General features: G+C 58.0%; 2 protein-coding genes across 8 annotated transcripts; one reads left to right on the forward strand and one right to left on the reverse strand.

Annotated features, from left to right (window-relative positions):
* Positions 1-339: 339 nt before the first annotated feature.
* TCOF1 (treacle ribosome biogenesis factor 1) lies at positions 340-19,277 on the forward strand. 6 transcript variants are annotated; one of them, XM_072023355.1, is made up of 18 exons: positions 340-513; positions 1,187-1,242; positions 3,250-3,392; positions 4,003-4,109; positions 4,368-4,728; positions 5,517-5,617; positions 6,112-6,336; positions 6,971-7,240; positions 10,896-11,064; positions 11,218-11,378; positions 12,910-13,068; positions 13,448-13,694; positions 13,926-14,011; positions 14,752-14,971; positions 15,823-16,383; positions 17,765-17,865; positions 18,238-18,277; positions 18,719-18,810. In XM_072023355.1, the coding sequence occupies exons 1-17, from the start codon at positions 403-405 to the stop codon at positions 18,271-18,273; spliced, it is 3,114 nt and encodes a 1,037-aa protein (XP_071879456.1). In that variant the 5' UTR covers positions 340-402; the 3' UTR covers positions 18,274-18,277; positions 18,719-18,810. The 6 variants fall into 6 exon arrangements, with proteins under 6 accessions (XP_071879456.1, XP_071879457.1, XP_071879458.1 ...); XM_072023356.1 differs by having other exon boundaries at positions 13,929-14,011; positions 18,238-19,277; XM_072023357.1 differs by having other exon boundaries at positions 4,006-4,109; positions 18,238-19,277.
* A 660-nt stretch (positions 19,278-19,937) lies between these two features.
* On the reverse strand, positions 19,938-24,138 carry CD74 (CD74 molecule). 2 transcript variants are annotated; one of them, XM_038186398.2, is made up of 9 exons: positions 23,979-24,138; positions 22,545-22,720; positions 22,242-22,333; positions 22,090-22,152; positions 21,806-21,901; positions 21,584-21,674; positions 20,883-21,071; positions 20,572-20,643; positions 19,938-20,412 (listed from the first exon to the last, which is right to left on the reverse strand). In XM_038186398.2, the coding sequence occupies exons 1-9, from the start codon at positions 24,047-24,049 to the stop codon at positions 20,405-20,407; spliced, it is 858 nt and encodes a 285-aa protein (XP_038042326.2). In that variant the 5' UTR covers positions 24,050-24,138; the 3' UTR covers positions 19,938-20,404. The 2 variants fall into 2 exon arrangements, with proteins under 2 accessions (XP_038042326.2, XP_038042327.2); XM_038186399.2 differs by lacking the exon at positions 20,883-21,071.
* Positions 24,139-25,456: the final 1,318 nt, after the last annotated feature.

Raw genomic sequence — 25,456 nt, forward strand, 5'->3', positions numbered from 1 at the left:
CTTTATTGAGAGGGTTGTGAGGCATTGGGGTGGGCTGCCCAGGGAGGTGGTGGAGTCACCATCCCTGGGGGTCTTTAAATACATTTATATGTTGAATGTGGAGGTGTTTAAGAGATGTTTAGGTGTAGAACTCAGCGATATGGTTAATGTCCGTGTTGGTGATTCCAGGCCCCTGGGGTCCTGCCCCCAGCCCCCCGCACTACATTTCCCAGCAAGCCCCGCGCCTCCTCCCAACCCCTCTCCCCCAGCACTACACTTCCCAGCAGGCACCGCGCCCCCATAGCGCTCTGTACCCCCGAGGACTACATCCCCCGGCGGGCACCGCGGCGGGGGAAGCGGAAGTGACGCAACGGAGCGCGGCACGCGGCGCCAGGGGGCCTGAGGGGGAGCGAGGGCCGCGCCATGGCGGCGGCGGCGGGCGGGCGGCGGGAGCTGCTGGCCCTCATCCACCAGCACCTGCTGAGGGCTGGGTACGCCAGGGCGGCGCGGGAGCTGCAGGCACAGCTCGGGCAGGTAACGGGGGGGGCGGCTGGGGGGGGCTCTGGGAGAGCGGAGGCCTTGGGGGGGGCCTGGGCCTAAGGGGGGGAGGCCTGAGGGGGAGACCTGAGGGGGAGGCCTCGGGGGGGGGCTCTGGGGAGGGGGCTGGGGGGGGAGGTCTGAGGGGGGAGGTTTATAAAAGGGGGTCTAGAGGGGGGGAGGTCTGCAGGGGGAAGCTTGGGGGGGGGTCTCTGGAGGGGGGGGTCTCTGGGGAGGGGTTTCTGGAAGGGGGGGCTCTGGGGAGGGGTCTGGGGGGGTCGGTGGAGAGGGGGTGTATAGGGGGTCTTGGAAGGGGAAGGTCTGGGGGGCGGGGGCTACAGAAGGGGGTCTGGAGGGGAGTGGTCTGCAAGGGGAAGCTGGGGGGTCTCTGGGGGAGGGTTTTTGGAGGGGGGAGTCTCTGGGAGGATGTTTGTGGGGAGGGGGTTGGGGGGGAGGTCTTGAGGGGGCAAGGTCTGGGGTGGCTGTCTGTGGAAGGGGGTGTAGAGAGGGGGAGGTCTCTAGGAGATAGCTTGAGGGGAGTTCTGAGGAGGGGTCTCTGGAGGGGGGGGGGGTCTCTGGGAGGAGGTCTCAGGGCAGGCAGTGGGTGCTGCCCCCCTACAGGGTGCCCAGGGGGCCCCAACACCTGACGCTTGCTCTCTGCCCCCTCCAGAAGCTGCTGCCTTCCCTGGCCACCTCTCTGGAGGAGATCTTCACCCACTGGGAGAAGTAAGTGGGGAGCGGAGCTGCTGGCGGCCGGCCCGTGCTACACATGCAGTGATTTATAGGGGTTTCCCTCCACGTGCTCTCCTCCGAGCCCCTGCTGTCAGGCGGGTCGGTTCAGAAGGTGTCTGATAAAGTTTCCCTAGATTAGGGACAAGCTTTTACGTAGCTCTCAGAAGCCGGAGGTGCTTCTTGCTCATGGAGGTTGATACCAGAGTGTTGTGGGGGTGTCAGAGGCACGCTGCACTGCCAGGATCTCCCCCCCAGCCCTGTTTCACTTTCTTTTTAAAGCCACGTGTTGTACGGGGAGATCAGCCCCAGCCACGCAGAGAACGTGAGCAGAATCTGAGGTGTTCGGGGCTCTTACAGGGCCTTAAACCTCGGCTTGGCTCCAGCTGCTGCTTTCACCCTGCCCGTTCAAGCCCCTGCATGCTCAGCCCGATGCCTTCCTGTGCAGTTCTCCCACGGAGCGCCCTGCCTGCAGTGAATCTGCGCCTACCCCGTGCTCTGGGTGCCCGGGTGCAGTGGTGCTGAGCCAGCTGGGGGCTCTGCCTGTGGTGAGGAGCTCTTGTTCTCCTCGGCCTGGCCATTGATGCTGAGCTTACTCTGTGACAGTTGTCCTAGGGGCTGCTGCAACCCCTCCCGTGCATTATTTATTACTTTGAAACCTGGGGGGTGGCGGGGCATTCGTGGTGTGTTTGATTCCTCGGTCTCTGGTGGCACTCGTGTCTCGTGGTTCCACCCGTAGTGGTTTGGTTTGTGCAGAATTTGCCCCGCTTAGCCGTGTGGGTGAGCTGTGGTTCTCATTTTTTTTGTCACTTCAGAGGCTTTTGGCCCCGAAATGCCCAACCTCAGACTCTGTGCCCTGACTCTTACCCATCTAACTGAGCCTGTCCTCGCTGCTTTCCTGCAGAACTCTTTCAAAGCCAAGCTAACAGTAGGGATTTGCAGTTATTAAGGAGTGGCCTCCCTCCAGGGCTGTGTTTAGTGTGCTGGGCGGGCAGGGAAGGTTGCAGAGGTGCCTGGGTGTGGTGGGGAAGCCCAGCACGGGGTGCAGGAGGAGCAGGCAGAGCGCTGCTGGCCTCAGGAGCTCCAAGCTGCTGCACTGCTGCCCTCCTACACCCTGTATTCAGACCCCTGGTTGCACGTGACAAATCCTCACAGCAGCTTCTGTCCCATTACCAGCCACTGCAGAGCTGGTTGTGCTGCCTGCCTGTGTAGCTTGGGTTCCCTGGGTTTTATTAAAGTAAAAAAGGGTAATTGGAGTAAAAAAATAAAAGGATAACTGGAGTAGTTAACGGGACTTTGTAACAGCAGATCTGCCTTGGGTCTGGCTCGGCTTAAACAAGTAGCCCTGCACAGCTGAAACACTCTCACAGGAAGCACCATCTTTCCTGGTCAGATTGTGAACTGGACTTCTTTTTAAATCAGATCAACAAATAAAATAAGGCAAAAATAATATAACTGGCACAAAAGTGGTTTGTTTGTTTGTTTTCTGCCTCTGACAGTTACGTGTGTTTAAGGGGTTTTACCAGCTTAGAAATGCTGCATGTGTGAATCACACAGACATGTGCCCAGCCAGTGTTACCCTCCCAATAAAGCTAAGGTTTTACCCGTGCCTTCATTTGAAAAGTAACTTTAGAGAGAACTTTAGCCATGTCATCTGTCCGGCTGGTACAGGTAGGATTCCGAGCCTGGGAGCATCTTTCTCCAGCTTAATGTTTTAATCCACTTAAACAGCTTAGGAGTTAAATGATTGTCTGTGGCCTTTCCCTCCCTTTCTTTCACCACATCTGCTCTAGGGCCAGGCACTTCCTTTCATAAACCTGTCTGTAGCCTGACCCTTACCTCCTTTTGGTCTGTGCGCCCAAGTTCAAATGGTTTTGCAGCCTTTAGGCTCACTTCTGAATGACACTACTTGTCCTCAGGGTTGAGCCTGGCCTGAGGGTGGATTGAACAAATATTCCAACTTGTTCATCATTCCCCTTTTTGACACGCATTCTGTTCCCTCAGAACTCCCTCGAATGCCAGGAGAAGGAAGGTGAGCGATGACGAGGCAGCCATCCCAGAGAAGATCAGAGTTCCTGATCCCGTGAGCAGCTCGGAGAGCTCAGAGAAAGAAGAGGACGAGAAAGAGAAGATAAAACCCGTGAACGGTAGGAGCCTGCCAGCTCCCTGGCAGGGTAGCAGCAGAGGGTTGTGTAAGAGCAGTCCGATTTGCTCTCCAAACGATGGCTATTCCCTCGTGCTCGTATGAAAATAGGACAACAGATTTGTCACCCCCTTCGCGTGTAGCGTTTTTTGAGGAGCACAGATGTCTGCCGAAGCCAGCGAAAACCTGTTAGGATTCGTTGGGAAGGGAAGGAATGGGTGTTGCAGCTGGGGTGAAGCCTTGGGGATCTCACACTGCCCGCTGCGGGGCACCTTCCAGCACGTCCCGGCTGGCCAGCAGAGGGTGGCCTGATTTATGGGTGAGGGAAGGGCTTTTTTTTGTTGCTCTGGGTAGTTCTGGTACAGCTGATGTGGGAGGCATTGGCTTGTGCAGCCTAACAACAAAAAAACGTGTATCTGCGGTGTTTTGGCTCAGTCCCATCTGCTGCAGACCAGCCCCTGGCAGTGTGCAGGTCCTGGCCAGTTTCTTGCCTTGGTTGTGGGCAGGACGGGGTGCCAGGAGCAGGGCAGCTGCCTGCTGGAGCCCTGCTGCACACCGGGGCTGGTTCTGATGTCAGAGGCTCTGCCCTGATTTCCTGGTGCCTCTCTGTGCAGCAGCCAGCCGTTCCCTGGTCACGAACTCAGCAGTGAGTGCAGAAAGCAGTGAAGATGACGACTCCTCGTCAGAAGAAGAAATGCCAGCTGGAAAAGGAGCAGTTAAGGTAAGAGGCTGCTCGCCTTGGCTTTGAATGCTAACAGTACTCTGAGGCCAGGGCTGGCCCACGTTCTTTGCCCTGTACAGAAGTGTGGGCTGGGGTAGATCCATATTTAAATGGCCCTTCTGTGCTGGTAGAAGCCTTCCTTAGCTGTCTCTTAAGTGTTACGGCTTGCCCAGCTGCAAGGTTGCTGTTTAAGGTTTGTTGTGCCCAGTTTATCCCCTCGTATATCTATGGGCTTCTCATTTATTTTCTTTCCTTTAGTTGCCACCAGCTGTGGAGAGCGGCAAAGCTGCCAACTCGCTGCATTCTCCTCACAAACCCAGTGCTCCAGCGGGCAAAGCAGCGCTGCCCTCTGCTGCAAACAGAACTGTGGGCTTGAATAAGCAGCAGCCCAGTGCACCGGCTGCATCTCCGGCCAAAGCTGGGCAGAAACAGCCCGGTCCTGGGAAGCCCGCGCAGGCTGCAACAGCCGTGAGCAAAGGAGGGCAAAGCAAAGCACCGGTAACAATCAAAGCAGCCGAAAGCTCCAGCTCCAGCAGCAGCAGTGGCAGCAGCAGCTCCTCGTCAGACAGTGAGGAGGAAAAGGAGGCTCCTGCTGCGAAGCCCCCAGCCCCCAAAGTGGGTAAGGAGCCTGCGGGCAGAGCGAGCGCACGCGTGCTGCGGCTTTGCTGCAGGTCAGGTGTGAGCCGTGCCGTCAGGGTGTCGCTTTTTCCCTGCTGGGAAGCTCGGAGCAGTGCTTGCTCCTGGGGAGGCTGCAGGAATGCGAAGCAGGCAGCTCTGGGGCTCTGCTGGATGAATCCAGCGTGTTTGCTTCCGCTCTGAGCAGCAGATCCTGTGCTGAGGAGTTTTTTGTGTGCATCTCTGGCAGCATCCAGCACCACAAGGCTGGAGGCGAGCGCAGCATATCTGGAGGAGGTGCAGCACTAATCCTGTAGACGCTTCTGGCTTTCTAGACAGGAACTTCAGCATCTTCTCTTTTTTCTTTTAAGTCTTTAGGGAAATCTCTTTTACCGCTTTGAAGAGCGCTTGTTTTGGGACTGAGGAATAGATTGCAGAAGCTCTGCAAATTGTCCTGCTCTTGGCTCTTTCCCAGAGGAGGTCCAGCAGGGTGTCGCTGCAGGAAGCTGTGTGTGGCTGGGCAGCTCCCCACGGGGTCAGAGTGCCCAGGAAGGGATTTCCCATCTCAGCCTGCACCTGGGGAGCGGTGTTTGTGGCTAAACATTTGTCTGGAGAAGCTGTTCCCAGCAGGCAGCTGATGCTTTTGGCAAGACTGGGCCCTCTTCCCTGCAAATCCCCTTAGCTTCTCTCTGCTGCTTGATTTGTTTTTCTGACTTCAAAAGCCGCATTAGCATCATGCTCAGGGAGCTCAGCGCGGGCAGCAGCTGTAACAGCTCCTTTCTTCTGATGCAGAACCGAAGCAGGCAGCTGGGGCCGCAGAGAGCAGCAGCAGCAGTGAGGAATCAAGCGATGAGACATCTGAGGAGGAGGAGCTTGCCACTCCAGCAGTCCAGGTAACCTCTCCAACCCAGGGTCCTTGTGCCTAGGAAATCATTTGCCTTCCCTTGAAGGGGAGAGAAGATGCTGCAGAGCTGTAGTCTGAGAACATCTCTTCCCCGGGGTGCGTGAAATGCCCAAATCTAAGCCCATAGAAACGTGCTGCATGGCTGGGAGCTGCGCTAGCCTCTCTGCCAGCAGCAACCACTCCGTTCCAGTTCCTCCCAGTGCCTGGAGTGGGGGGGAGACCCTTTGATCTGTAGGAGGTGATTAAGCACAACTCCATAGATGTGACACTCAGGAGGAAGGCAGACAGGGCAGGCAGTCTTTTAGAAAAAGCAGCTTGGCTCAGCTGCTCCACAGCCTTTGAGCCTGAACAAGCTTTTCCTGCTCAAACTCAGCACAGAGGCCTTGCATAAAACAGATTCCACGTAGCTGCAGCTCTCAGCCAGTTTCTTCTCCCCCGAACCTGTAAGATGTTACCTGCTTCTCCTGTTCTTCCCGTTCCCAGGCAAAGCCAGCTGTGAAAGCAGCGCAGGTTAACGCAACGCCCGTGAAAAGCCCACCTGCTGCTGCAGCGCCCGCCAAGAAGAGCGCAGCGAGGCCAACAGCAGTGCCACCGAGCCAGGCCAAGCCCACCCCAACGACGTTTCCTGGGGCCGTGAAGCCTGAGGACAGCTCGGAGAGCAGCGACTCCTCAGACAGCGAAGAGGAGAAACCTCCAGCAGGACCCCAAGTGCGTCTCTCCGAGGCTCTCTCCATGTTTGCCTCGCCGAGGCTGGGAGTTGCAGCGGGAGGAGGATTTTGTGAACGGATCTCGTGTATAGCAAAGTCATCTCGGGGGTGGGAGGGAAGAGGCGTGAGGGGGAAGGGTGTTTAAAGGCACCTGAATGTCTTTGAGCTTTAATCAAACCTTTAAAAAATAACAAAATCCACCAGTCCTTTTGAATTTAAAAAATATATATATATATCTATGTATATATACACTCAGCAGTTCTTTTCCCATCTGAAGAGGCAAGTTGTCATGGTTGGATTTGCCTCTCAGCTATAAATTGCAATAAATAGCATCTAATTTGGCAAACCGTCGTGCAGCTTAGCTTCCCTCCTGTGGAGAGTGCTGCTCCTTTACCTCACTGGAGGTGACTGTAGTACCAGAAGGCCGATGAGAAGTGTCTGGTCTTATTTTCTCATCTTGGGAAAGTATCCCCAGCCAGCTGGTTGAAAGGATGCCTCGTCTTTCCTGCCAGTTGCTAATCTGTCAGCATTTGCCTTTCCCAGGGGGCTCTGAAATCTTGCCTTGATTACGGTCTGAGGAAATGAATTATGCTAATACGGGATTTGCTTTCTTACACTGCTCTTGTCTTCTCCAGACGAAGCCACCTCCAAAACCCTCCCAGGCCATCCCACCCCCAGTGAAAACCACACCAGCAGCATCGCTCGCCAGCAAAGCAGCTCCAGCAAAACCCCTTCCGCTGTCCCAGGGGAAGCCAGCCCCAAAACCAGCAGTGCCAAAGCAGGCTAAAACCCTGCCGGGAAGGACTGCTGCTCCCGCAAAGCCTGCTGAAAGCATAAAGCCGGAGGAGAGCACTGACTCCTCGAGCAGCGAAGAGGAGGATCTGCCTGTGCCTGTCAGCCAGAAGGTGGGTGGTACTGCAGGCAGCTCGGTCCCGAGCTTTGGGGTGTGCAAAGCCACTGGGTGCTACCACTGATCAGGTCGGATTGGTGGCTGGATGTGATGATCTTGAAGGTCTTTTCCATCTTAACTGCTTGGTGATTCTGTGCTCCTGAGGGTTCTCCAGATCTTTCCTGAGGGGGAAGTTGCAAAAGCTGTTGGAAAATGCAGCAAGCAAGCTCAGCTGAGGACTGGTATCCCAGCAGCAGGAGAATCTGTGTGAGGGGAAGAGAAGCCAAGTGCTTCTTGCCAACCAGTCTGATATCAACTGGTTCGTTCCTCTTGTGCCTTGCCCCTCTGAAATGGGCCTTCTGTGAGGGGTCATCAGTGCCATGGTCTTGGCTCTCCTGCAGAGGCTTGTTTTGATCCCTCTCTCTTTTGTTGGACCACCAAATCCCTTTGTGAAAGCATCCTCAGCTGTAAGAGCATCCTCAGGTCCTTTGTGGGGAGACCTGCAATGCCTGCCAGCAGCAGGGCCTTTTGGAAAGTGCTCTGAGAGCAGCGTTTTGGAAATGGCAGCTATTATCTGCCGGGGAGGAAGGGAACCTGGGGGCAGAGCCTCACGTGTCCTTGCAGGGAGGCTCTTTGTCAACACATCCTTACAGTACTGACAGGCAGGAGCCAGAGAGGCTCCGCGTTTTTTGTCTTCCTAGCCTTGGTCTGCCGAGGTGGGTGGAGGGGGACGCATCTCGAACAGTTGGCTCCGTGCTGCTCTCTTCCTGCGTGATTACATGTGAAAATTCAGCTCGGGGTGGCAGGTGCAGCTATTCTGCTAGCTGGACCGGGGGGGCTCATTCTAAATCTCTTGAGGCTCGTCCATCCTAGCAGGGCTGTAGGTGTGGAGCGTGCTAGGGTGGGTTTGTTTTCCCCCAGTGCTGATTTGAAGCTGGCAGCAGCAGGTGACTGTCTTGCAGGGTCTATTTAACCACATGGGCATCTTCCCTCCTGCAGACTGGCTCTTACCCCTCACCAAATGCAGTCAGCGAGGAAGACCTGGTCACTAGGGGAGCTCTTATTTTTACCAAACTGGCCTTTTCTTCCCGTGTTAGCAGCCTGCAGGCAGAGACCTCAAGCGAAGGCTGAAGATTAAACCATTAGCTTAGCTGTGTCCACGGTCCTGTCCTCCCAGTCAAACTCTTCTTAGCTCATCCTCACCATCTGCTACTTGGGCATATGCTAACCACTGACTTACTGCATCCTGCAACTTCCTCTGGCTCCTGTGCAAGATCCAAACAGATACAGAGCGTTGGAAGCTGCTTCGTCTTTCCCTGTGGGGGTGGATTAGCACAATTAAAATGAACATCATGCCTAAATTGAACTGCTTAATTGGTATGTTTACCCCTGAAGACTCAGAGAAGTTGACAAGGTGTTTGCATATTTTTGGGGAGGAGGCTGTTGGAGAGGGACAGCGCAGAATGACCTTAACGATGCTGTGAGCGGCCTTTCTTCTGGAAATGTTAGCTCTGCTCTGCTTCCCCTCTTCTGGACGTGGTGAGCCACAGTTGGCACTCTAGGCCTTCCGTGGACAGGCTTGTTTCAGCTCAGCAGGACTGGGCACAAGATGCACGTGTTGGGAACCTCTGTCATCCTCCAGCATCCCAGGGCCATGCTGGTAGTTGTGCCTGCAACTTTTTGTCTTGGACCAGAGGGAGAGAGCCAAATCTCCCGTGAGACAGTCCCTGCCTCTCTCCTGACTCCTGCTGCTGCTCTTTGCAGGTGGCAGTGACACGTTGTGACACGGCTGAGCTGCTGGCCCCAGCCCTGATGCCCTGGCAGTGTTTCCCCCTGCACGGGCAGCCACAGAGTGTGATCCCTACGTGGCCTGGCGTCGCTGTCCCCTCCTGCCATGCAGCGCTGCATGATGCCAACGGCCCCGGGTGGCAGATGGGTTGTGCAGGAGCTGAGTCATCACTTGTACCTAGCTGCAGGCAGCTCCTGCCTCGGGGGCTGCAGAGGGAGCAGGAAGGATGATTTCCTCTCCAGTTATTTTCCTCTTCTCAGAGTTACTCCAGTACCTGTGACTCGAAGCTGTCACAACCCCCCCCTCCTCTGTCACCCTGCTCCCAGGGTGGAGTTGAAGCCACGCTGCTGGCCTGATCCCGTCTGGAGCCTCGCCATGGGAAGTGGCAGCTGCCTGGCAGGGACCGAGATGAGGTGGATGGAGGGACCTTGGACTCCCTCCAGGAAGATCTGAGGAGTCCCGAGGCTGTAGAAAAGCTCAGGGTGGTTTCTCTGTGTATGCTGTGCTGCTCTTTCTGTGCCAGCATGCTTCTGCACAGCTCTTCTGTAGCTTTTCTCCAATCTCTTAAGTTAGACAAGCAAGCAGTCCTCATGCCATGCAGCCAAGGAGAAGGATAACCCAGTCCTGATGCTGTGAAGGTCTTAAAAGTGAGTTAGTGGGGCTGGATCTTGGGAGATTTTCCCCTTGCACTGCTTGGGAAGGAGAGGGAGAGGAGCTCGTGCATTTGAGTGGACCATTTGAAGTCTCATTTCTGCTTCAACTAGCTCTCTTTCTTCAGCGTTGCAAATCTGGCCTCTCTCCTGGAGATAGTGACTCACTGGTATCAAAACAAAACAGCCGAGCGAGGTTTGCAGCCCCCCCCCCTCCCCAAGTGCTCGTGGAGGTTTCTGTTTCTCTAAGCAGAGTCAAAATGTGCTTGGCTTGCTCCGCGGGCTGTTCCGTAATGGGATAAACATGCAGATGCTGTTGTCTGTTTGGCGTTTGGCTGGGGGATGATAAACACTGCCCCGGTGGCAGTCCTCGGTGGGGCTGTGCCAGGCAGCATGATAAGATCTGGCCTCCCGGGAGCCTGCTGGGCTGCTGGCCAGGAGCAGCCCTCGGATGGACCACGGCTGTCGGGGGGCTTCTGGCCCTCTGCTGCGGGGCTGAGAGCAGGCGTGGGCTCTGCAGCACCATGGGATTGGGAAATGGGGGTGGCAGGGGCTGTGTGGCAGGGCAGGAATCCGTCCTCACCAACTTGCAGCAGCTCCTGGGCCCTCAGATGGCACCGAAGCCGGCTGCTGTCACGTGCGGGGTGGGATGGGGCCTGCCCGCCCTGGCAGAACAGCCCGGAGCTGAGCGATGAGTGGAGTAAACTGAGTGGGCGCAGAGCGCTGCCAGCCTGCAGCATTTCTGCGCCTGGTGCAGCTTCCAGCTCTCACAGGGAGCATTCTCTCTCCCTCTGCTGCTGCTGGCCTTCAGCGGGGTGCAGGAGAGAGGTCTGCGGCCCTCTACCCAAACTGGGAGAGGGGCTGGGAAGTGAGCAGCTCCCCCAGTTCACCCCCAGTTGTGTGCCTGGCACTGCCGTAGCTGTGGCTGCCTCGTGCTGACGCACTGGCTGCTTGGGAACCACCTCGCGGCCCGTCCTGGGGCATCTGGGTGTGGATGGAGCTGTGCAAGGCACATCCTTAAACAACATAGAAATCCCGTTAGGATTTTTAGGTTCTGCTAAAGGCAGTGACTGAAGCCACTTCCAGTCGTGGCACTCCTGAGGATGGAGTGGGTGTTGGTCACAGCTGTTAGGGTTAGACAAAACCCTGCTGGAGCTGAAACTGCACTTAAACCCCTCAACAATGCCTTTACTGACACCGTTTTTCTTTCCCTGTGTTTCTTTTTGGTTAAGAGGTTAACAGAACAGCCTGGGCCCGTTCCCAACCTGAGCCAGGCAAAAGCCGGGGTGCCCGAGAAGGCAGCGGGAAGCACTTTGAAAAGCCCGACCTCGGAGAGCGGGAGCAGCGACTCGTCTGACAGCGAGGAGGAGTCCCCGGCGGCACAGCCGCAGCCTCCGCAGGCTGGTGAGTCTCTGGTAGTGGCCGGGATCCCTCACATCCATCTCTGTGCTTTCCTCTTCTGCCCTGCACGTGGAGCTGCCCAACCTGTTAGTAACAGTTCCCCTTCTGGAGGAGAGCAACCTCTGCTTGTGCTGACGATCTGTTTTTCTTCCCCTGCAGCGAAAACCAACGCCGTGCCCCAGCCAACGAGTGTGAAGAAGGCCCCAGCTCCCACGCCAGCCCCGCTGCCAGCCCCAGCCCCTCCTCCTGTGGACAGCAGCGATGATTCCAGCGAGGAGTCGGACTCGGATGAGGAAGTGGTTCCCCCCACGCAGGTAAAGAGCTGCCGACCTGCCCGGTGGGGGCTCTTGGGAGGTAGCACAGGAGGCAGCAGTTGGGTGGGTGACAGGGAACCTCCTGTCAGCTGGAGGAGGGTTTCTTGGCAGTACCCCCGGGTCTCAGTGACCCCTTCTCTGCGTGCACGTGTCAGCAAGCTTGCTGCTGTCTGTGAGAGCGGCGGAGGGTGTGAATATTTTGGCAGGAAGGTGACTGGTTGTGCAAGCCTCAGCCTAGGCCTCCTCTGTCCCCTTGGCCCTACTTGAGGGAGTTAAGCACGCTGGAAAAGAAGTCAAAAACCTCTCAGGCGGAATTTTCCATGGGCAGGGGAGCTCTGAGACAACCCACCTGCTGGTTCCTCCAACAGCTGGAGCTCTCTGGACTCCTGCTGACCAAGCCTCGGGAGGCTGGAAGGAGCTCTTCTGAAGTGGCACGGCAGTTGTGCTGCCCTGCAGCCGGAGGAGGAGGCAGACCACTACTTTAGAGTGGAGGTGACCCCGTATCCGTTCAGAAGACACTCCTGAGTGGGTGTGGAGCTGATCCCAGCTTTGTAATTCGGTCTAGGGCCTGAGCTCCCTCTGCATGAAGCCAGTTTGTGTGTCCCTGCAGCTCTGCTGTAGCTTGAGCCCAAGAAAAAAGCACGAGAAAGCTTTGACTGAGGAGCGTGGCTGCCAATCCTACATGGTGGGGGCTTGGCTGCTCTGCAGGGGCTGGTGCCACAAGCCAAGTGCACTTCTTGTCCTGCACACGTCTGCACACACGCATCCCCTTTCTGGCCAGTACCCTTGCTGGGAGAGAGGGATTACGTGCGTTGAAGGAAACCCTTCCCCGTGTTGGCCCAGCTCTAGGACCAATGGAAAGGCTGCCTCTTCCCCAGCTGGTGGGAAGGCAGCCAGCCTAAAAAGTCCTTGCTTAAAGCTTGTTTAAAATACCAAGACTATAAACTAACGCAGTTGCTGTAACTCGAGTTCTGTGCAGGACGGCGGAGAGCTCGTGTCAGGTTGGCGGCTCTCTGTCTTGTGGAGCACTGCCTGCCTTCCTGAAGGCCAGATGTTGCGTGAGAAATGTCAGCCCACCAAGGCCCAGCTCCTCAGAGATGAGGAGGGCTGCTCGCTAAGCCTCGTTTGTAACACGGAGCAGGAGGCTGAGCACTCCCTCGTTCCTGCTCCCTCCTCTGCTGGCATTCGTGTCAGTGTCTGAGTTCTGTGCCCCTGGCTCTTCTATTTTTAACCCCTCTTACGTTTAGTTGGCTCCAAGTGTGAGGAAACACAACTGCTTCTTGTTAATTTGCTCTCTAATCCGTGGCTTGTTTGAGGACCCGAAGGCACGTTTGCCCTGTAGTTGGTGTCCTTGCTTTGTGTCTGTAGCCAGCTAACCCTCAACGTGTGATAGTAAAGGGAAAAAAATCTGAGCATTAGGGCTGTGCTGAAGATGATGGAAGGGCTCAGGAGCTAGCGGTGGATTGCTGTGTGTTTCTCTTTTTCCCTCCGAGTAACGCTCTGTCCTGATTTTCTCTCCCATCTATTTCAGAGCCTGTCCCAGCAGAACATCAGACCAAGCACGGCTTCCAGCACAGCAGCTGCCAAGGCTGTTGCCCCGTCCCCTTCTGGGAAGGGGACAAAAACGCCTGCTGTCCCTCCGCTGTGCAGGGTGCCTGAGAGCTCGGGGAGCAGCACGGTGGTGGGAGAGGTAACGGCAGGGGAGATGAATGTGGGGAGCTCCCCTGGGGAGAGGTGGGCGGATGGGGTGGGTGTGCTGGAGCCTGAGGCTGGAGCCGCGTCCCCTGCTGTGGGAGCTTGTTCGGGGAGGAGATGGGGGAGCAGGGACTGCTCTATTTTTCAACCACTGTTATCACACTGGAAGGAGTCGGGAGCTGTCTGCTTGGCCACAGCTCCCTGCTTCACCTGTGGGTCAGGGGGAAAACAGGTTCTCTGCGCCCTACGTGAGAGCTTTTGGGCTCTCTTTGATGTGATGTGGAACTGAAGGAGGGCTGAGGTGGTCCGAGCCCAGCTGCCCTGGGCTGCTTTGTGCAGCTCCCTGGCAATGCATTCCATCTTCCTCTCCTTAGGCCCTTCCTCCTCCTTGCCTAAAGCAGACGGCCTCCCCAGGGAAAGCTCCTGCAGCCAACGCTGCTGCCCTGCAGCCTCCTCCGGTGCTGAGGAGCCCCACGGACAAGTCGAAGAAGCCAGGCCCGCAGCCAGCACAGGACTCCAGGCTGAGCCAGGCTGCACCCCCCAGCAAGGCAGAGGAGAGCTCGGACAGCAGCAGCTCCTCCGACAGCGAGGAGGAGACGCCCAAGCAGCCCCCTAAACCTGGTCAGTTCTCCCAGGGTGATGCTCTCGGTGCTGCTGGGCAGGCTGGGGTGGGACAGCTGGGAGGTGTCACCTTCATGTCACAGCTGGAGCGCAGTTTCTTTCTCTCCAGCTGTGCTGAGTGCTCCCCTTTAGAGGCAGAAGCCTCTTGGTGGCAGTCCCCGTGTACCGGGTAACTGAACTCAGCCCCAGGTGGCAGGGGAAGGTTTAATGGGATGAATTCTGCTCCTCCAGCAGGCGTGCTGCAGAAAGCAGGAGGGACTGAGCCAGGCCACAGCTCTTCCTCAGACTCCAGCGAGGAAGAGGAGGCAGTGTCACAGGTACGGGCGGGCTGGGGTCCTCTCCTGTCTCACCACTGACTCCTGGGTGGAAGGGAGAGGGCTGAGCGAGTTCTCAGCCAGAGCAAATGGGTGCTGAGTGGGTTTGCCAGCAGGGGAGTGGGGGCTCCCTGGTGCAGCGCTGTGAGTAAGGCCGTTTGATGTGGGAAGAAGCAGCTCTCTGAATCTGGAATGCTTCCCCGGGCAGCCAGGCCTCGTGCTGAGGGCTCGTGGCACCTTCCCCTGCAGGAGATGGAGGAGGTGGTGCCGTGCAAGAGTTAAAACAGAAGAGCTGGCGCACGGTGCCAATAGCTGCAGGATTTTTCCCCCCTTTTATTTGTAACTTAACCCGTGTCCAAGCCATTAAATTCTCTTTGTAAGTAACGTGCAGGGCGTGCAGCACATCTGCAGTGCATTAGCTGTGCGTGGGTGCCCGCTAATGGCCAGGAGCCTCCCCCGTGGCTGCTTTGCTGGGCGAGAACAAAGGAAAGACCCTGTCACTGTCAGCTCTGGCTGCTGCAGCCTCAGCCAGGGTCCAGCAGTGCTGCCCCCTCTCCTGGCAGCCCGGCCTTGCCGTGGCCTCTCTGCAGGGCTGGCTGAACCATGTAGGATGGCTCTGCAGGTGGCCAAAGGGGGCTCTTTGCTTGGGGTGCGGGGGCAGTAGCAGAAAAGGCAGGTGTGTGCCCGGTGGGAGGGAGGCTGCCCTGCTACGACTCCTCCTCAGCGTGTCTGTGCTGTTTCAGTCCCTCCTCGCAGGCTATCCGGGCCCCTCCAGCACCCCGGCAGCACCTCAGGCACCAAAGACAGCTCCCCCCCAGCCTGTGAGCAAAGCAGGGCAACGAAAAGCAGCCGTGCCTGCCGCTAATTCCCTCGCCAAGGTCCCTGTGAGAGCAGCCCCAGCTGACAGCGACAGCAGCGACTCGGAAACAGACGTGGAGCAGGTGTCTGCAAACCACAGAGCAGGTGGGTCCCTTGGCAGAGCCCGGAATCTGCTTGGCCTGGGAGCAAAGCTGTGCTGGCACGGCCGTGTGACACTGGGACAGGGGCCTGCTCCCATTGCAGCTCTGCTGCAGAGCGCAGCGTGGAGTGCTGCTGCCGTCTGCTGGCTCTCCCTGGCCACGGCGCTGTCATCTCCTCCCCAAGCTCCCCTCCTGCGCTGGCTGCGTCGCGAGAGCGTGCTCTGTGCTCCTGCTGCTCTGTGTCCCTGCCTTTTCCAAGCTCTGCTTTGACTGTGGTAATTAAAGCAGGAAGCAGGCAGGGCTCTCGCTGAAAACTTAAGTGCATTGCTGTGCTGTGCTGGGGAGGGCTTGTAGGGAAAGTTCAAACGCTGCCTGGAGAACATCCCTGCAGTGCCAGCACCCCTGGGGTTTTTCTGGGCGCTGTTCCTGGAGGGCAGAGGAGGTAAGTGAGCAGGAAGACCTGCGGAGAAGCAAAACATCGTGCCATTTCCCTGCCTCCCAGTTTGGTTTGCTGCACCCCTTCCACCTCGGGGAGCCCCTGACTGGCTGGCTGCAGTGTTCTGGGACGGAGCGCTCTGTGCTCGCCCTTCTGCTGTTGCTGTTCCCCCTGCCCTGGTCCCCCTTCTCCTGGGATGTGGCCAGGATGTTGGGGCTGTTGTTACCCACTTCCCAAAAATCTGATGGCAGGCTAAGGCATCTTTCTCCAGCCTTTTGGTAAGGGATGGCCAGCAGATCTGTGCTTTTGGGGAAAGAACCGGGTATTCCTCCTCAAATGCACATTTCCCTTTTCTGCTGACTGCATTCTGTGTGATGAATGCTCCCAAAGTTATCTCTCTCTTATCACTGTTCCTGCAGAAACCAACCCCACTCCAGGACAGGAAGCCCCAGGAGCCTCCAACAAAGAGAAGGTGGCAGGAAAAATGGAGCCAGGTTATACCAACCTCAAACCTTCCCCGGTCAAGAAAGCCCTGGCTGTGAAAGAGAACGATGTCGGGGCAAAAGGGACGCCTGTGACCCCCGTGCCAGGCACGCTGCTCTCCGTCCCACAGGCAGAGGATTCGAGCTCGGGGAGTGAAAGTGACACCGTAGCTGCCAAAATTCCAGCACTGCAAACGTTGGGAGGGCGGGAAGAGAAAAAGAAGAAGAAAAAGGAGAAAAAGGAAAAAAAGGAAAAGAAGAAAGCTTCCTCTGCGGCAGGCAAGGCTGTGAAAACATCGAAGAGCAAAGACAAAGAGAACAAGAAGCAGAAAGCGTCGCAGAAGCGGAAACTGCCAGGAGATGAAGGGGCCGTTGGGCAGCCTAAGGAAAAGAAGCGGAAAGAACAAGCTAATGAAGAAGTACCCAAAAAGAAGAAGAAGAAAGCTGATGACCTGGGGAAGCAGACAGGCAGCAAGGAGAAGAAAAAAACAAGTAAAAGTGAGTACCTGTATGCTGTCGCCTGGGGCTGCGTTTGCAGCATGGTTTGTGCAGCTGCTGCGTGTTCAGCCTCTGGTGCAGGACCTTGTAAGCAGCACCCACCTTGTTACTAGCTTCATCTGCTTCCCTCCTGCCCCCCCAAAGCCAATGCCAGGTCCCTCACTCCCCACTCCACTGAATTTTCTGCACTTTTGGCACTGGGTCACGTTGCAGGGAGCAAGCTGGGCACTCCTGTCCTGCATCCAGCCTGGTAGGAACTGCAGCAGGTCCTTACTGATCCTTGCAGGGCGAGCTGATGTCCCAGTGTGTCTTCTGGGGCATGACCTGTCCCACCAGGGCATTTTCCTTTCCTGGCCTTTAACAGGGCTGGCAGAAGTTGGAATCAAGCCTGTGCTGAACCTCCTGAGGCCTCTCTGCCTCCACCTGCAGCCCACCGGGCTCGGGGAGAGTTCTCACCAGGTGTAAGCCACCAGACCTCGAAGCTGTTCTCTGCCTGCTCTGCCAGCGATGCAGAACAGCTCTGATAAACCAGCCCCGGCCCCTCTGACGTGCACTGAGAGTGAAGGGGAACCGTGGCAGGTTGCTGTTACCTCCCGAGGGACTGACTTGCTCCGAGCAGGGCAGAGGAAGCCCGCTGCCTGTATGCACGGGGCTCTGTGTTGGAGCTGCCTAAAAGCGAGTGGCTCAACCAGATCTGTCTCGGCGTTGTTTCTTCTGCTTTCAAACCCTTGGAGAAAGGGGAAGAAGGCAGCAGCCTCCTGCTTATTACTCCCAGTTAAGCATTTCCTGCCTCTCCTGCCTGTGTCTCTGATGCAGTTTGCTGCCCTAATGCAGTGACCTTTTTTTCTTTCCCATTGCAGTACAGCCTGCATTTGCAAATCCTAGCTGGTTCGGTGCTAGCTGCTGCGGGCTGCTTCCTTCCTTATGAGAGACAGAGAGAGAAGATGGAAGGGGTGGGCCAGATCTAGGGTTCCTGCTCTGTTCTCCTTCCTTTTGGAGGAGGCAGACCTGTCCGTCAGCCCTCGTGGAGGTGCACAGAGGTGCCCTGCAGCCTCTTGGCTGTGCTGAGCTGTGTCCATCTGCTGGTAGCTCCCTGTGCTCTGCTTTCTGGCACGTGCCCAGCATCCAGAGCTGAGTAGTTCCTCAGCAGCAGGAGGTGGGAAGAGAGAGGCAGCCTGCTGAATTCTGCGTGGTGGGATTAAAGTACCCTGGCCCAAGGGTGTTGGGGAAACAGGCCTGGGCTCTGCCCTCACCCCGAGGTACTGCTGGGGTTTGGATGTGACCAGAAACACACCAGGGGTGTCCCCTTCTCAGCAGAGAGCTCCCGCCGTTCCGTGTCCCCTCTTGGAGGTCTCAGCTGACTTTTGTTTCCCTCTCCCAGAAAAAAAGAGTGGGAAAGAAAAGAAGAGCAAAAAGGGGTCTGCAGAAGGGGAGCTGCCAGCAGACGGCTCTGCTGACATTCAGAAGAAGAAGAAGAAGAAGGTAAGTGCGACGCCCAGGCTGGGGCAGTGTGGGGGAGAGCTGCTCTGAGGAGGGCTCGTGATGCTCCTGCCTGCCGTGCGTGAGGCTGGAGAGGAGCAGAGCCATGTCCTGGCCTCCTGTCGGTACGGGGTGGCTGCAGTTACTTCTATCTAGGGGTTTTCAGCAGAAAGGGGAACTCCTGAGGGCTTTTGGGGCCGTTCCATCCCATCCCAAGGGCTAGGAGAGGGGGCAGAGGGAGGCAAAGGGGTGTTCCTTATTCCAGCTGTGTCCCTGTAGAGCTGTGAGCTGAGGATTTTGGCTCATGGCTCTGCTTGGCCCTTTATTTGTGGTGCGGGCGGTACTGATTTGTCTCCCACCCTTTCCTTTTTTCAGAAGAAGAAAACATCCGAGCCTGAAGGCATGTTGTGAGAAGGTACATGGCCCGGGGGAGCTCTCAGTCGGTCCCTCTGAGCGGCGGTAACCTTGGCCAAATTCAGTCCTCCTGGGCCAGCCTTGGGAAGACAGTGTGTCCCCTGAGCACCCTCTGTGAGCCCAGCCGGCCCTATGCTAGAGAGCCAGGGAGCGGAGCAGTGTCAGGAAAGCCACGTAGAAGTGTGCTGGCCTCTGGATGTGCTTGACCTCGTCTCTAGCTGCTGAGAACTAAGTGGACGTCCAGCCGAGGCGTTGCTGTCCCCTGTCACCAGCCTCGCGGTGTCCGCGCTGACCACAGGGAGCTTGGCAGAGCGATGTGGATCAGCTGGCGAAGCTCTGGCCGGCTGGAAGTGGACCAGATGGATCTGCCCTGGCTCTGCTCAGCTGTAAGGCTGTTCCTCTCCTTCCCCATCCCTAACTCTTTTAAATCCTCTCCCCAAAGGTACCGCGGCCCTGTGATTAAGGATTTATGGGTGAAGATCAAACAGAAGAGCGGACAGGAAGCTCATCGGGAGAATTCCGACTTTTTTTTTTTTAAACAATAATTTATAACTTCTTTTAACTGTGACTTTTAGAGCAGAGCAGTGTAACTTTCTGCCTCCTCCTGTCCTGCTGGGGCCCAGAGCTGCGTTTATTGCCCTCCCCAGCTGCACCAGAACTGCTCCGAGGGAGGCAGTTTGACCAGAGAAGACCCAGCTCGCGTAGGCTGCTTCCCTCCTGGTTGACACCCGGCCATCTCTTTCTCCTCACAGAGCTCTATTTTTAGGAGAAGAAACTTTTACTCTCTCTTTTTCCCTTCCATGACTCGTGGTGTCAGTCCTTTTGCTGCCCATGGAAGAGAGCTGTTTCGGTTTAGTTTTTATTCTAACCCTGCTGGGAATGGTTATCGTATCCCGGGAGTTGCACTGAGCAGCTGCTTCCAGCAGCTGTTCTCAGCTAAGGCTGCATATGTATATTTTTTTCCTTTTTTTATGGAATACAAAATAAAAGGAACGGTCAGACTTGGCTTCAGGTGTGTCTGAGGGAAGAGGTGCGAGGAGCCCTTTGGTCGGGGGGTAACCCTGTGGGGTTTTGGAGGTGGGGAAGGAAGGACCAGCCCCCTCTTGTTCCTTCCCAGGCCGTGCAGGCTGGATGTGGGCTCTGCTGGCTGCCACCCTCAGCACGTGTGAGGCGTGGGCACAGCAGGGAGCTCTCCTTGCACCCCCCTTAACCCCCCACCCAAATGCTTTTGAAGGTGATTTCAGTCCCCAGAGCTGGGCAGGGGCCACTGGACAAGTGGGGTAAGGAATGTGCTGTGTACCAGTGTGCCCGCAGGGGCCCTGCAGTTTTCTTTTCCTGAAGTCTTCGTTAGGGCAAGTACCCAGCTCTGGGGCTGCTTGCTTCTGAGGCTTTCTTATTCAAAAGTTTATTTGAAATAATTAGCTTGTGACATCATTTATCAAGGAAGTATCAGATCGGTCAGGAAGATTAAAAGCCCCTCTGCCTCCAGGCCTGGCTCCCATTCCCACTGCTACCTCCTGCTGCTGATCCCCACCCTGAAGGGAGAAGCTGAAGGTGAGCACCTATCCCTACAAAACTGAGTATTAAAAAATAAAACACGAGAAATAGGAAGCTTTAGTAGAGCCCCTACCTACAGATTTTAGTTAAGAAGCTGGTGGAGGTGGTTTTGCTGCGTTTAATGTTTGTTCAGGCTAAGAAAGCAGGCGTTAGTGGCTCGATCTTCAGCAGGAGCAATCGCAGAGCCTGGGCTGGGGGAGAAGTGCCCTGGGGGCCAGGCACAGGGCTGGGAACCAGCTGGTGTCCTTCACACAACGCCCTCACTGCAGCTCGTACCCCACCAGCAACAGGGGAAGGGACTGGGGATCTGCTGCGGCTGAAAATGCTTCCAGCCTGCTCCACCTCCAGTTTTAGGAAACGTTTCCTCTGTAGCATTTATCCTGGGGACAGCCCCAGCCAACTCTCATCAACCCCAGGCCAGGCCCTGGAGCAGGGGAGGGTAAGTGATCACGGGGAAGGAGTGCCCGGGGGTGTTTGGGAAAGCGAGGGAAGAGCAGAAAGGGGATAGAGCAAAAAAAAAAAAACGAGCTGGAGTGCTGAAAGCCGTGTGGGCAGCTGCAGGTGTCCTCTTCTACTTGGCTGTTAGGAGAGAAAGAGAAAGGAGGGATCAGCACTGAGCCCTCTCTGCCCCTTTTATCCCCACGGTGCCCCCCAGCAGCGCAGGACCCCTCGAAACCCAGCCCCGTGTCCCCATCCCCTCCCATACCCGTATCCCCGAAGCCCACCCCTTTATCTTACCTTTCTCAGCGCCCAGCTTGAGCATGTCCACCCCGGAGAAGATCATCTCGTCGGGCTCCGTCAGTGCAGCCCCTGCAGGGGGACAGCAGCAGCTCAGCGTGGAGCCCCCACAGCCTCACCCAGCACCCCGGGGGCTCGGCAGCACGGCGCAAGGGGCTTTAATTATATTTTGGGGAAGATTCATGCAATTCCTCAGCTCCCAGGGCACCAGGAGTCGAGGGGACGGGTGCCAGCCCCGTGCTCTCCCTCTCCTCTCCCTGGCTGCCTCTCCCTGACCGTGAGCTGGGCATGCTGCTCGCCCCGCCACCTACCCGAGCAGTCCAGCTCTCCCCGGGTGGCCGTGCCCTCAATCTTGGTGCCGTTTTTGTAGCAGCACCAGCAGTAGCCCGTGCCGGCGTGGCACTGCTTGGGCAGGTAGTCCCCGTTCTCATCGCACTCGGGGCGGAAGCGACCCGGATGGACACCACCGAAATTGGCCTCTGCCTGGCACTTAGTTTGCACTAGGGCAATAAAAAAAAAAAAACAGGAGCCGTGAGCTGCTCCCTCGGGCTCTGCTACCCCCCGGGAGCCCAAAGGGCTGCAGCAGGGGGCAGGCAGCGGGGCGAGCCCATTTGGGGAAGCAGCAGCACTCGGGAGCGTGGCCTCGCTGGGATTTCCCCAAGGAAACCCGTTTCCCCTGGTGGGAGCAAGCACCGTGACCCTGCCTCCTCATCTAGAAGCAGCTAATTAATTTTAGAGATCTGCCTCGAGCAGCTAATTAACTTCAGCGAGCTCCCTGAAGCAGCTAATTAATTTTACCCCCCCCCAGTGATCCCCCTGAAGCCCCGGGGTAACCAAACCCCGAGGGGTCCGGGCGCTGCTCTGGCTTTTCAGCCTTGCTTTTTCTCCCCAGGGGCCTCCAAAGGGAGGCTGACCGCAGGAGGAAGAGGTCAGGAGGCAGGGGACAGGGGGTGCAGCTGCCTTTGGGGTCAGCCCTAACCCCCCACAAGCTCAGGGCCCCCACCCCGGTTACCTTTCTCCGCCGGGATGGCTTTACGCTCGTCCGGCTTGGGGCTTTTGGCCATCTCGAACAGCAGCCACTTGTGCATCCAGGACTCGAAGGACTGTGGAGAGGGGAGCAGCGTTAACTGGGGGCTGCCCAGGGTCCCCAGCCCCGGTTCCAGCAGGATTTATGCTGCCCCCCCCCAGGCCATGGCAGCGAGGGAAGGGCAGGAGGACAGAGACCGGCACTGACCTTCCAGTCCGCGTCGGTCATGGTCTTCTTCAGGCTCTTGAGGTTGCCCAGCAGGCTGTCCTTCAGCTCCGGGAACATCTTCTTCGGGTCTGCCTGCTGCAGAGGGCACGCGGGGTGAGACAGAGGGAGGAGAACACGGGGATGGGGTGGGAGGAAGCCCGGCTTCCACCACCAAACCCAGGAGCTCCAGGAGCCCAAGGAAATCCCAGTCCCAGCCAGCAGAGCTGGCAAAAGGGTCCCATCGCCTCATCGTGGGGCTCGGTGGGGCTCCCGGGGCAGCTTACCAGCAGCAGGTGCCTGACTTGGTCCTCGGTCTTGTTGCTGGGGGGCCCCATGTCCTTCACGGGCTGGGGAAGGGAAGCAGAGGTGGGGGTGAGCACCGGGGGGGGCTCTGAGCCCCGCACAGTTTGGGGCATGTGGCCGCAGCGTGGCTTACCGTGTCGTCTAGGGAGGGGGCGAGAGGCAGGACCCTCATGGCCAGGGGGGTGTTCACCATCGACATCTTCATGTTGCCGGCGGACTTGCTGCCTGCCGAGGGGGGAGCGGTGTGAGGAGCAGGGCACAGCCCCTCGCTGGGACCCCCCCGTTTTAATCCCCTGGCTCCAGGTGGTCCTAGGGCAATCCCCACACCCCCAGGGACCACCAAGCCCTCGCTGTCTCCTGCCTTTGGTGGCAGAGCAGGACCCGGTGCCTCTCCCCGTCCCCCCCCCATCACGGCGATGCCCAGGGGGGTACTGACTCTTGGGCAGCTTGCGCTGCAACGCTTCCAGCTGCAGGTTTTGGGAGGTCCTGGTCAGCTTGCTGATCTGCCCGCTCTGCTGGTACACGAAGTAGATGGTGACGGCCTGGCCGGCGATCAGCAGGGCCACCAGGATGGACAGCGTGGACAGGGCGGCTCTGCGCCCAAAGGCAGACCTGCGGGACACGGGGGGGGGGACCCGGTCACAATCGCGGTGCGCATTGCCAAATCCCTTCCCAATGCCCAATGGAGGAGCCCTGTGGTCCCCACTGTCCCCAAACCATCCCCAAATCTCACTCCGAGGAGCTCGCTCGCACCCAGACAAATGCAACCCCCCCCCCGGGTGCTGCACGAGCGATTTGGCTGCGCTCGGGTGGCCGCCGCGCACCGGGAACTGAAACCGTGGTGGGGACACGTGGGGGCACCCGCGGGGCTGGGGTGTCTGGGGTACAGCCCTACGTGGGGTGGTGAGGCCGCCCGAAGCCTGGCTGGTCCCAGGGGTCAGAAAACACGCCCTGATTTATTTATTAATTAGTACAAAATTTGGAGAGAGCAGAGGAGCGAAGCCCCCGCTCTCCACAGCCTGGACGCGTGCCCGGGGTGCGGTGTTGGGATTGCACACAGAAGCCAAAAAAAAAAGCAAAAAAAGGCAGAAAATGGCTACGTGGCCTGGCCCCGAGCCCTCCTGGACCATGTCCTGCCCCAGGGAGCCGCCCGTGCCCTGCGGGGTGCAGCACCCAAGGGTGCTCCCTGCACATGTTGGGATCTGGCCCCGCTGCCAGGCTGTCTGCCTGGTGACCGATGATGTCACCGCTCCTGGATTTTTCATTGGCTGGGGGTGTTAAATTGGGGGGGCAAGGAGGTTGGGAGGGGGGGCTGGCTGGGGCATGGCGGTGGCCCCATGGGGCTGTGGGGCCATGCTGTGCCCTCGTCCGCCCTATAACCAGAGGGGAACCTGCCCGCCCTTATAACCGGGATGGGAACCTGCCCCACAGCCAGGACAGGACCCCCCCACACACCCCACAGCCTGGACAGGACCCCCCCACACCCCACAGCCACGTCGTGCCCCCCCCCAAACCCCACAACCAGCACATGAAGCTCTCGGCCCCACAGCCACGCCGTGCCCCCAGCCACCCTGCAGCCACGCCATGACCCCGCTGCTCCACCACCACACCGTGAACCCACCCACCCCATACCCACCCCATGCCCCAATCACCCCAAAAAACCCTCCGTGACCCCCCCTTGGCCCCCAATCCACCCCCACCCCATAACCACACCATGCTGCTCCATATCCATGCCGTGACCCCTTCCACCCCATGGCCACGTCGCAGTCACCTTCGCTCAGCCTCACCCCATTTAGCCCCCCAGCGTGACCCCAACTGCCCCACAGCCCCTCTGTCCCCCCGTGCCCCCCCTCTGGGACCCCCCCAGCACCTTTGGGTGTCCCCCATGGGGACCACCCCACTGCCGCGGTCGGAGATGAGGTCCCGCTGCTCTTCGGCCATGGCTGCACCGTCGGCACCGAACCCAAACCCGATGGGGAAATGAGAACCCTGGGGGGGGCCAGGGCTGGAAATACCCCCCCAGGGCACCCCCCCACTGCCACCCCCGGCGGGGGGGGCAGGAAAAAAAAAGCCCCATTGGCTGCTGGCACCCGCATCAGCTGTTGCCAGGCAGAGCTTTGCTCAGAAGGTCTCGGGTACAGAGATGATGCCGGGTCCCGTCCCGTATATTGCAGCTGGGTGCAATCCCAAATATCTCGCTCCCATCCCAAATATCTCACTGCCACCACGTCGGGCATCGCCTCCAGTCCCACCACCATGCCGTGACACCCGGCACAGCACCACGGGGCTCTGGGGTCCCCAGGGGTCGGGGATGGGGTGTGGGGTACAGGGTATAGGATGGGGAAAGTAGGATGTGGGGTGCGTTGGGGAGGGCTCCCAGCCACCAAAGGGGCTGAGGGGCACTGTTTAATGAGCTGCTGGGTGTTCCCAAGCCCTCACACCCTGCCTGTGGTGGGTTTGGGGTGCCCATGAGCAGCCCCCACCCCAAACCCCCACCCCAAAGCCGAGGGAGGAGGAGCAGCCCCACAAATTGTCCCCCACACACACCACAATGGGGCCGTGCAGCCCCCGTCCCTGCACACTGCTGGTGATTTTACAGAGGGATTTTACAGCAGGAGCACGGCCCTACAGCTCCACGGCCCCAGAGTTAGGACCCAGCAGGGCTGCAGGCAGGGAGAGCAGAACTGGGAACGAAATTAAAGGGGTGGCGATGAAGGTGTCACCAGTCACCGGGCAGCACTCGGCGCGCGGCTCCTGCTGCATGAAGTTGTGATGCTGGGACGAGGACAAGAGGGGGTCTTTAGCAAATATTCCCATTTCCTTGACTTCTGTGCCAGCAGGGACTGCACTGAAAAAATAAAAATAAAAATCTCAGCCAGGCAGCTGAGAAATGTGGCCTGGGGAATAACCGGAGTCACCCCCAAGGACTGGGGCTCGCAGAAGCCCCCTTGCACCGGCCCCAGAGGCAGGCATTAATTAATGAAGATTAATGAAGAACCTCTACTGCTCTGAGGGCAAGCAACTCTTTAGCACGTCTGTAGAAACCAGCAACACACCCTGGGCATTCAAAAGGGAAAAAATCCCATAAAACCACCCGGTAACACCTCCGGCCCTCCCCGCACCCAGCCCAGGGAATTTGGTTTCCTCGGCCCCTCGCTGGGTGCAGGGGGAGCGGGGCTGCGAGCCCCCAGCCCCAGGGCCGTGCCTCCACCACAGCTTTTGGCCCGAAGGGGGAAGTGGGGAGAGAGAACAGGAATTTGGAAAGCGAAAGCAGCGATTTCATGGAGCTCTGCCCCGTGCTGCGGGCCAGGAGCCACAGGGGGAGAGGGTGCAACCGAGCCCTGAGCC

The sequence above is a fragment of the Anas platyrhynchos genome, chromosome 14 (assembly GCF_047663525.1).
Source record: "Anas platyrhynchos isolate ZD024472 breed Pekin duck chromosome 14, IASCAAS_PekinDuck_T2T, whole genome shotgun sequence".
NCBI lineage: Eukaryota > Metazoa > Chordata > Aves > Anseriformes > Anatidae > Anas > Anas platyrhynchos.